An 11,571-nucleotide genomic window follows, 5' to 3' on the forward strand; every position below is an offset into this window, starting at 1 on the left:
TAAATGTGCTTCTGATTACAGATAGCCTGGGATTACAAAGATTTGTATTTTAAAGAAAACCAGTTCGAAGGGAGCATAATTAGCTTTTTGGGTTAATATGAAATTCGAATGGTATGACAATTAGATATTATACTTTACAGAAATTAAAATCTACACGCTAATACACACTATACTCATAGTCACGCAATGCTGATGTTGTTAACATTAATAATTTGAGAATAAAGTATAACAATAATAACGGTTTGATGTGATATGAGCTAACCGATCTTTAGATTAAATCACCATTGGTAACGCGGTTTATTGCAATGCTTTTCTCCTCAGTTGGTCAGAACAAACATGGCAGACTTGTTACTTGCTTGTTCAGATGACAATATCCGGTGAAAATTATTATTTGGGTCATATATTCCAAGACGTAGGCTAGAATCTGTGATTGCGAAGTACAGTAAATATCCACACCGGTGCGGTGACTGACTGCCACACACACATACTCCTCAAAACATTAGATTCATCCGTGCTGGAGCCATGCCGCCGCACAACCCACGCAAGGAAGATAATTCCGCACACAGCTGCAATTGCAGATTTTCAAACAGAGATGGCGACAAAGAGGCAAAACTTACGGACTGCAGCTTTAACATTCCACATTATCTACTTCTTGGAAGGGGGTCCATATCTTATTAAACATATCTATTTTTCTCAAGGTTACTGTTAGTGGATGTATAAACATGTTCCACTAAAGGGTTGCAACCAGAAATTTTTTTTTTCAAATATGTTTTGTCTTCATTTTGAAGATTATCTTTTATTTATTTAACATAATTTAAAACCAAACAAACTTAATTTTCTGAAATATTTTGCTTGAAAAATACTTGTACAATCTCTTTTTAAAATATTAAACATTATTCTATTCTATTCTAGACATTTTGTTATCTAATGATTCAAATATTTTTCTTTATGGCTTAAGTGTCCAAATCATTTTTTAGAACAACTCTATATAATAATAAGTGGTTAAACTCAATGTGCTGCATTTTGATCACATCATATTTTCTGCCTAAACTCCCACCACCCATTGAGTGTCTATATGCTGTGATGGCATCTGCTTTGATAGGCATCTCTGACAGAGTCGGGATGCATTACTCAAACAGTGACAGCTACAACCTGTCTGACAGATGGACCTGCATCAGCTAACATACAGACACTGGATGCAATATCTGAAGCACCCTGAATTTGGCATGGGAAGCAGCTCCTGTTCAGTGATGCACCTTTCATTCTTCTCATCACCTTAATGTTCGGACTGTCAAAATAAGTCATATTAGCCTACTTTTTCAGACACATTTTGAAGATAGTCAATATTTTACGTGATGAAATTACTGCTGGAAGATCCACAAGTTCTTAGCAGAATTTTCCCCTGACTCTTTCCTACAGGAAGAAGTGGGAATACAATTGGGCTTTTACACTGCGCTTAATACCGGGTTATTGTTGTTCTAAACCCCGCTTTTAACCCCGGGTGAAGGAACGTTTCACACTTGTAATTTAAAAGCGGGGCTAGCACCGGGGTTATAAAACTCTGCTCCGGAGCAGGTTCAGCACCGCTTTTATAGTGTTCACAACCTACATGCACTGGCGTCAAACTTATGCAACAGACACGACAAGATTTAAAGGTAACCTGAGTAATTTCTGTAAGAACAGCACTAAATAGAACCAGGTCTCCTCCCCCGTCACCCACCTGCAATTGTCCGGACAGGCCCCAAACTACTAAAACAGAGTAATGTTTTAAAAGCGCCTCAAACCTACAGTGTTTACATGTTTTGAGGGAATCAACCAACTAATTCTTTATTGTTGACTTTGCACATCAAACTGGGATAGGAGAAAGTATTTTAACCCTGCAAAAAAGACACACTCCACCTTTAAACCAAACTAAAGCTCATTCTAATGCTCGAAGAACTTGAAACTTCTGTGATCTAAGCACCCAGCTGCCTGTAAGGCTGTTAGTATTCCAAGTATAAAAAGTGTATGAGGGAATCAAATATCGCTTGTAAGGTTATTTAAAGAATCATCTGGGGAAATGGTATTTGAATGTTATATGTGTTCTATCAAACTCTTCATAAAATGTTTGTTTGATTCTCTTCTGTGTCACTTGCGCTTAGGCAAAACGACATGTTGTGTTGGAGAAGACCCAGCTTGCAAAGTGTGAAATAACCCACAAGAGTGTGTAACAAAGGCAGAGGCTCAGGTTTGTTCTCAGTATGCGTGTGTGTGTGAAGAAGACGTTAGCCTGTTGAAGTGTAAAGCAGAGACTTCACAGAGAAATCTCTGGTGGATGGAATCGCGGGCCCTACAGTGTTTCAGACTTCACTGAACGCACACATCACAGGATTTAAGTCTAATTGAACTGCAGAATCTAGCAGGCACAGAGGGTGAAAGCTTTTCTTGTATTATATAACACAATCTTCAATTTTTGATTAGAGAGCTGTCAAACACTACACTTTGTACGGCAGGAACTAAAGCAAGAGTCAAACAAAAATAGCAATTTTATAACTGTTATTATTATTATTATTCATATTAGTATTCACTAATACAAAAGTATTAATATTCATGTTTTTCGAATAGATTCATGAAAGCTATTTATAATGAGTGAACATCAAAACAATGGCCAAAAATGTTTCAAATTATTATTATTAATCCGCTTTTTGAATAGCTTCATATAATAATTTGTAGTAGTAGTAGTAGAATATTTACTACAAATACATTAATAATCATGTTTCTCAAATAGCTTCATAAAAGCTATTCATAAGTCATCAATTAAACTGGTAAATTTTTTTATTTTTATGAAGCTATTATAATAATAGTTAATATTTATATTTCACTATTATGTGTTTTTCAAGCAGCTTCATAAGCTAACCATAAAACAAGTGAAGCAATAAATCTTGTCAACACTAAATAAAGTGTTTTTTTATTGTGTCAATTATAATAATCATACATTTTTCAAATAGCTTCATAAAAGCTATATTAATAATAATTATAATATTGATTAATACAAAAGCATTAATAATTATGTTTTCAAATGGCTTTATTAATTAATGGGAATAATAATAATAATAATAATTGGTTAATACTTCACTGCGATGTGTTTTTCATGTTTTAATAAAAGCTATTCATAAAATGAGTGAACCAATAAATGTTGATGATGATGATTATATGCATTTTTCAAATAGCTTAGAAGCTGTATTATTATTGGTCTGTTGGACCACTCATTTTATATGAAGCTATTTGAATTATCAGCTATTTGCTTTTTTGAAGCTTTTTGAAAAATGTTTAGTCATCATTGTAAATGTCTGAGGCCGATGATCAATGCTGTATCGCAGCCAAACAGAAATAACAAACCCACAAAAGATATCCATAACAAAAATAGCATTTGCAGGACAAGCAATGCTACACTGCCTGATTATAAATGTGGAAGTCATTATAAACTCATTGACTGATACTTGAACAGCTTTCTGCTCTAAATGATATGGGGATGTAAGAAGAAACGCATTACGGGCAAACATGTTCCTGAAGAACCACTGCGAGTCCAATGTTTTCAGCATGCTCAGGATATTTTCACAAATCTGTCCAGCTCTTCTCAATAATCCGCTCAAACAATGCGCTTTTCCTTTGGTTTGCATCACTGGCCTGGCAACGCTTTCTCATTTGTATGTTAAGTTAATATTTTCTCTTGAGAGAAAGTGGGGCAAGGAGAGAGAAGGATAGAGATGAAAATGTACAGCAGGCATGGAAACAGATGGTCCTTGCTTTGTTTGGAGCATTTTGCCATGAAATAATGGATTATGGGAAATAGTTTGCCCACACGTACAAGGCACACACAAATCATACCCCTCAAAACACCCAGACCACCCCAAAAAAATAAAAAATATCATTTACATTTGATATATGATAGCTATTAACTAGCACCTCATACAATCATTTTAATGAGATAAATATAGAACGGTGTCCAACCTGTTCAGCTATAATCTCATTTCACATGACAGCACTGGAAGGCAGAAGGGAAAGTTGCCTTTAGCTTTATACATTACGGTGTGTGTGCTTGTCACTGGTGACAAATGGACCTGCTTGTAGGGACTTTCAGACCATAAATTACAGATAATCATATGGGTACTTATACAAGAACCTAATGGAGGGTCTTTAACCATTCCTAACATCATAAGCTCCAGGGCATTATGTGCAAAAGTCCTCCATGCTTGATAGAAGTTCATCTTTTTCTTTTTAAACAAAGGGTCAGAGGTTGCAAAAAGTTTGCATAGTTCAAACATTCATGGAAATAGTTGTCCTAGAATGAATTGCTTTCATTTTTTGACTTGGCCACCCAACCTTTCACATGTTCAGATAAACCCACAAACAGATGACATATCTGCAGGGTTGAGTATAAAAATCGGCTGGAATTTCTGTCAAGATAAGTAAATAAGCTTGTTATTCAACTGAAAAGCATGCATTTCAGCAAGAGCGAATGTCATTTTTACATTCTTACAATCTTAACTTTGTGTTTTGTGTAAGCAGAAGATCAAATGAGGCCCAAAAGTGAATCTGTAATCTATTTTTGATGAGACTATTTCTGATGAAACTACCAGACCTCCTGTGGTGAGACCCCTCAAACTACAAAATAAGAAGGGTCTTTGTAAAGATTAGTGGCAGCCTATCTCCAACTTCATTTAGCAGACACTTTTAAGGGCTTAAAGTGGGTTTGAAGCCCAAGGCACCACCACACATGGGTTTTATTATAATTGAGATGGCAAATGTTCTGTTAAGTAATGGTTAGCGCAACTGCAACTGCACATGTTCTATTCAAAAATTCAAAGCTTTCATTTTATGCAATGTCAAAATGTATCTCCACACACACATGTGCAGTGCTGCTTGAATGTTTGAGTCTGGCTGGAGTCAAATAAAAAAATAAAACAACATAGAAGTCATGTATCTCACACACACACACACACACACACACACACAAACGTGCAGTGCTGCTTGAATGTTTGAATCTGGCTTGAGTTAAATAAAAAATAAAACAACACAGAAGTGATGTACTTTAAGCATATTTACATATTATGGGCAAAATAAACAATATATTGTTGATTTTTTGTATACAATTGACAAAATAGATGAGCTCCATCCATCCTTCCATCTATCTACCTCCAGGACATAAAAATCAGTTTGAGAAATTTTCCTTGGATCAATCAGTACTCAAGAGTTGTTTCAGAGGATAAGAAATTATCATTTTAAATTCAATTAAAATTATGAAGTTTTTGCTTTTTCCTGCACATTTTTCCCCAAGATGTCAGAGTAAATAAAAAATGTCTAATTACAGTAATGAAAGTATCATAATATCATATATACTGAACAAAGAAAAAAAAACCCACACAATACCATGAAAGCCTTTTATTGAACCGAGATGTAAAATATCTTTTTTCTTTATGTAAAGTATTCGGTAGTTTATTCCTGTTGATTGTAACTTTAATAAAATTGAGAAAAAACAACTTGTGTTTTGAAGGTACTGTGTTTCTGAATTTTGATATTAATATTTCACATTGTGCTTTGTCTGAATATTCATAAGTGTGAAACCATTTCCATAGACCTCCCTACCAGGTGTATTTGCATATAATCTCATATATTTTATATTATTTTATAAAATCATACTATAGATTCAAATTATGCCATAATATAGTAATGCAAAGGGATTTTTAGAAATTAATAAATGTTGAAGAAAAAAAAAAAAAAATATATATATATATATATATATATTTGCTGTCCAAAACAACATTTTTGGGCTGACAAAACAGAGAGAGTAATGTAATTCTTCCTTGCAAATGAACATTATGAATGAGAAAAGTGATTTTACAATACATGTCCAAAAACCAGCTGGTTAAGGTAACAGATGGTCTCAGGTAGTTCAGAGTTTGTAGTTCAGTAAAAGCAGTCATTTTCATCAAGAGTAATAAAATATCATTTGTACGAATCCAACCAGATGGATCCAGATCAAGGTTGATCATCTTGTACAGTGAGAGCATCATTCCTCTAAAGGTCCATCTATTTTTTTCATACCTCTTAGTTCTCTGGATGTCGGAAAATGTCTTTTTTTTTTCGGCGGCACAGAAGTCTCATCAGATCGAAGGAAGATTTCATAGTGACCCTCCCGGCTGTTTTTCACCTGCTGATAATAGCTCCCAGATGTCCCACTGATGAATCAATGGTGCTTTTAGTCCAGTCCCACCACCATTGTTTTCCTTATATCAGTCAGATGTGGAGCAGGTGGGATATATGCTGTCGAAATAAAAATAAGTCATCATCTATCAACAACAGTATGTGCAACTCAAGACTTCAGTGATGGGCTGCAACATGGCACCCGTCTCTCATCGTGGCTCTCTGATTTTCACCTTTCATCTCACGTGTGTATGTACGCTAAACCGTGCCGAAAGGAAATGCTAGATGATACAGTAGCACAGTAGAATGATTTTACAGAAGGTTCTGAAGGCACTTGATTTCATTACAGACAGCAACTCCATGTTCCTTAGCGAACAGGGTCCGAAGTTGACGGCTATCTTTACGCACCTAAAGAAAACAACTGCAAGGGGACCGGCGTAACCGTAAGTGGACACAGTCGGGTATTCAGATCCACACTAGCAGCAGGAACAGCGTGATTTTCTCTACAGCTGTTGTTTAGCAGAGCCGCGCTGAAATGAAAGGTCAACTCAATGATTCTCAGTGAGAGACGATGTTCGTTGTGTCAGCTGCATGATGAGCTGTTAATATCGATTCAGATGAGTGTGGTAACATACCTAATATAACAAAAACACATAGAGTAAGAATGAAACACATAATGCCCAGAATGGGCAATGTCTGTTAAACTTGATCAGTTAAAGCACAAAGGACGAGTTCATGAACGCCCCAACTGTCCGAAAACAGAATTTACATTGAGATTGTATGCCCCAAACACCCTTTAAAACAACACACATTTGTGAAGCCCTGATGTTCACGTCAAACCAATAACATCAGAGCACAAGGACCTACAAAAAGTGCGGCTGTATTTGACATATCTCTATTTTCAGACATAAAAAAACGAAAACTTTTTTTTTTTCAAACGATCATTCATTTTTGTTACCATCATTGTTTTTTTCCTCCCAGGAAGCTTCCTTTATGTGGTTCAGGATTACATATTGTGACATTATGAGGTCTTTGATGACAGTAGCAGACGTTTAACAAAGCAAAAACCATGTAGTGATGGAAATACATGTTATGTCTTTGTGCTTCGAAAGATTCCCCTATTAAGTCTCCCAAGCCGTCCTCCTGTTCTGTTCTTTATAACACTGACAACAGTAATGGGCTTTTCCTCAAGATCTTGAGTGGACTCCGGTGTAATACTCATATCACTGTGTTAGCGAGCTTTAGATTCCCTCCCTGGCTTCCTCTTCATTTACATTGATCTAAAACCTACGTTCCTTTTGTGTAGACGGGATGAATCTTTGGTTGTTGTGTTCAGGCAGTCCGAGTCAGCCAAAATCTCTATGAATGCCAAAGCTGGGTTCCTCCTCCATGTGATGAGGTCACCTTCGGAGGCCAACCAAGACCAAAAGTAAAGTGAGCCAGAGCTGCCATATATGCATTGCAGTGGGAGAAGCCAGCGATCTTATATCTGAGGAAATAAAGACAAGAACAAATGCAGTTACTGATGTGAACAAATACTAATTTCTCAGTTCTGTGTAAATAATTTAGAGATTAACAATTCTGCCTTCTAGAAGTCTAATGAGGTTTGTCTACGTTCTGTATCTCTAGAACATCTTTTTTGCCACGTGCTATGCTTTAATTCAAAAGAGAGCGAAAAAATGAACTGTAAACATTTGCTGTGAGTCATGAAAAGAGTCATTCAAGCTGGTGGATTATCTTGTTACGGATAAGAAAAATAATAAAAAAAGCGTAGATAATACAGTCCGTGTTATATTAGCTTTGATCCTACACAAAAGTTTCTTCCACAGTTGTGTGTTCTTGTGATTCATTTATTTGGACTAAACAGGTATTCAGCAAATTCAGCATTTTTTTTTTTTGGAAAGAAATGAATACTTTCATTCAACAAGAATGCTGAATAAGCTGATCAAAAGTGGCAGTGAAGACATTTATCTCAAATAAAAGCTGTTCTTTTCTAATTCCAATTTATCAAAAAAACCTCAAAGAATTTCTGAAGGATCATGTGACATTGAAAACTGGAGTAATAATGCTGTAAATTGTAATAATGTTTCATAATTTCACTGTTTTGATCAAATAAATCCATTAAAAAAACATTTTAAAAAAATCCTACTGATCCCAAAAATTTTAAAAGTAGTATAGATTTTTTTTTTACACAACCTGATAAATATGAATAAATCCATTAATCCATTAATAACAATTATAGTTTTTTTCTATTTCATTGCAATAAACTCAAAAGCCATTGGTTAAATAATTGCTTTAAAAACTCTTGTCCAATATACTCACTACTACTGGGTGGGGGGTCTCGACACTCTCCTTCTTCTATGGCCACATCGTCTACAGCAATATCCCCTTCAATGCCAGAACCACGTATACCCTCCAAAACCATCTACACGAATGGACGGGAAAATAAAGCCAAAAACATTTTTACTCTGTAGTGGCTTTTCATTTCATTCTGAATGCATATATATATTAAAATATCTATAGTATATTAAACAATTAGATAAGTATATTAAATAATAGATATTATAATATTATACATTAGAATAGATTAGTATCAATGTTGCATCATATAATATTATATTATTATAATTCTTTTTTATATGATCATTATTTGTGTATTATTATTCAAGAAAAAATCAAGCACAAAGAGGCACCTGAAAAGAGGATGTGGGATTGATGTTAACTCTGGCTTGCCTCCAACGGTCTCCTTGGTTCCCACTCAGGGTCCAAACAGATGTATCCTGACCCGTCTGGCTCTTCTGCCTCAAATACACATTTAATGTTCCTGGAAAAAAGGCAGATGCACTCAGTGTCAGTAGAAGTCATTAGATGCAATATGGCCAGTTGACTACATGTCTTTTGAACCCTTCCTTTGTGTTACATAGCAACTGCAAGGTTCAGTGACCTTGAAGAGACCTCATCTCATCTTCATCTCCAGGAAAAATCAATCATTAAACTGTTCAGAACACAACCACTGCTGTTGTTATATACAGTGGGTACGGAAAGTATTCAGACCCCCTTAAATTTTTCACTCTTTGTTATATTGCAGCCATTTGTTAAAATCATTTAAGTTAATTTTTTTCCTCATTAATGTACACACAGCACCTTTTAGCAAATGGCTGCAATATAACAAAGAGTGAAAAATTTAAGGGGGTCTGAATACTTTCCGTACCCACTGTATATGCCACATAATTGCTACACTCAAATTTTATGCTGATTAAAGGAAAAGTAGGAAGAAAATCTGTATTACTCTCTCAGATGTTTGGGATTCGGCCAAATGTTATGTTCATTTCCTTGCAAATGAGGAGACAATGAGACTAGTGCTACAGAGATGTGATGCTATTAATACTAAGATAAGCTTTCTGGAGATATAATCCTTTAACCAGAGTGGAACATTAAAACACACAACAAACAAACACACACACACACACACACACACACACACAAAACTTGTTGATACTTTGTTCTTCTTTAATGATGTAATTTTTTTCCCTCATTAAATCGTTTTACACATCAAGAAATGAATAGTACTTTTGAAAATTAGATGCAGACTCTAGGCATATCAGTACTCTAATAACTTGTATTTTAAATGGGGGCCACCATTTTGAGATTACATGAACAGCTGAATGTTGCTCACTTTATTTGAGTAACCATCCTGTTACTGAACTGTTACATCCTGTTTCACTTGTGTGATAAATCAATTATGGCTGACCGTGAACACTGCATTTGTACACTACCATCTGTAAATGATAGAATTTGCATGATGCTGCTTCCACACCACTAGGTGTCAGTATAAGTCAAAGATGACTGGAATACAGGCTAGCGTAACATACACAAAAATTGATTTTAGTGTATATTTAAGTGCACCTTGTGTAGGTTTTCATCTCAAAACAGCCATCTAACCATGTTGTCTCGGTTCTTTGCTGTGCAGCCAGACAGAAGATCTTGTTGGGCACATGGATTTTTAACCCCAGACGCCCGGTGAGACCACGTGTCAAAAGCCAGGAAGAGAACACCCTGGTGAGTTGGAATTAGCCCCACGCTTTCTATTCTAAAAGCACACAGCTTTGTGAAGCAGAAAATTGCAGTTACAAGCTTGTCTGAGGGGCTGTGGAGGTCATCACTACCACAGAAGTGCAACTGCATGTCCAGCTCAACTGCAACAGCATAAAGTGAGCATGAAAAAAGGGAACTATAGAAATGTATCCATATAGTACAAATTGAGTTATTGGTCTAAATCATTTACAGCACTTACAGTCCACTAGAAACATTTAATAGCAAGGTTTTCCATCCCAGAAAAGGCCAAAGTGTACACTGCACTTTTCTGACCAGCATTTTAAAACATAAATATGGCAATTTCTGCCTCAGAGTAAAATATAAAATATGAAAAAATAGACTGAGATAAAGTTTAAAATAAGAAAAAAATGTTATAGTGTGTATAGAAAAGAATCACCCCCCTTAAAAATAATCACATTTTGTTGCTTTGCAGCCTGAAATGAAGACGGACACCGTTTTTGTTTTATGCAGCTGTATTTGTGCAACTTATAACATCCAAGTGAAAGATATAACATCAACATGTCATAAAAAAAACAGAATCACGGAGTTGGAAAAAGGATCACCCCCTTGTGTCAGTATTTCGTCGAACCACCTTTTGCTTTAATTGCAGCCTTTAGTCTGTTCGGGATATGTCTCTGTCTCTACTAACTTTGCACATCTAGACTTTGCAATATTTGCCCACTCTTCTTTGCAGAACTGCTCAAGTTCAGTTAAATTTATCGTTACATATAATTTGGTGTTGAGGCCAAATAATAAAATTTTAGTCTCATCTGCCTCAGAATCTTCAAGGTGCGTTTTGGCAAAGCTCAGTCGTGACTGCATGTGGCCTTTCTTGAGGAGTGCTCACTATTGTAATTGTACAACAGTGAGTATGTTCTCCTTATAGGATTTGAAAGCATTTATATATCCATTCATACATAAAATTAGATTGTTCATAGAAAAATTAGATGTTCTTATGTTGGTATTTTATACATATCTAACTAGAAAGCAAGACATTTCACTTTGTTTTCATCTTGAAATCCAGAAAGTGAGAACGTTCCAGCCTGTATCTGCCTGACACTGTCTATGTCGCTGACTGACCAGGTCATCAAGCTCTCATTTGAACAGTAGAGTTATGATGTCAAAGACTGTAATTGTAGAGGTTACAGCTGGCTGCACATCACACCAGTGTTGGGGAGTAACTAGTTACATGTAACAGTATTACATAATTAAAAAAAATGTGTCGCAATAGGTGATTGTCTTCAGAAACATTTTTTGTTATGCTGGTTGAAAGTCTCTTCACACTCTTCACAT

At 35.6% G+C, this 11,571-nt stretch overlaps 1 protein-coding gene across 1 annotated transcript in view; it reads right to left on the bottom strand.

Moving 5' to 3' along the window:
- Positions 1–5,812: 5,812 nt before the first annotated feature.
- The window catches only part of LOC107733163 (MAM domain-containing glycosylphosphatidylinositol anchor protein 2-like), a 187,528-nt gene continuing 181,769 nt past the window's right edge, over positions 5,813–11,571 (bottom strand). The window contains exons 15-17 of the mRNA XM_016544695.1: positions 8,877–9,007; positions 8,506–8,608; positions 5,813–7,672 (exon numbers count right to left, since the gene is read on the bottom strand). Coding sequence (XP_016400181.1) covers positions 7,584–7,672; positions 8,506–8,608; positions 8,877–9,007 — 323 coding nt within the window. The 3' untranslated portion in view covers positions 5,813–7,583. The remainder of the gene's footprint in view (positions 7,673–8,505; positions 8,609–8,876; positions 9,008–11,571) is intronic.

The sequence above is a fragment of the Sinocyclocheilus rhinocerous genome, unplaced genomic scaffold (assembly GCF_001515625.1).
Source record: "Sinocyclocheilus rhinocerous isolate Xijiao unplaced genomic scaffold, SAMN03320098_v1.1 scaffold8, whole genome shotgun sequence".
Classification (NCBI taxonomy): Eukaryota; Metazoa; Chordata; class Actinopteri; order Cypriniformes; family Cyprinidae; genus Sinocyclocheilus; species Sinocyclocheilus rhinocerous.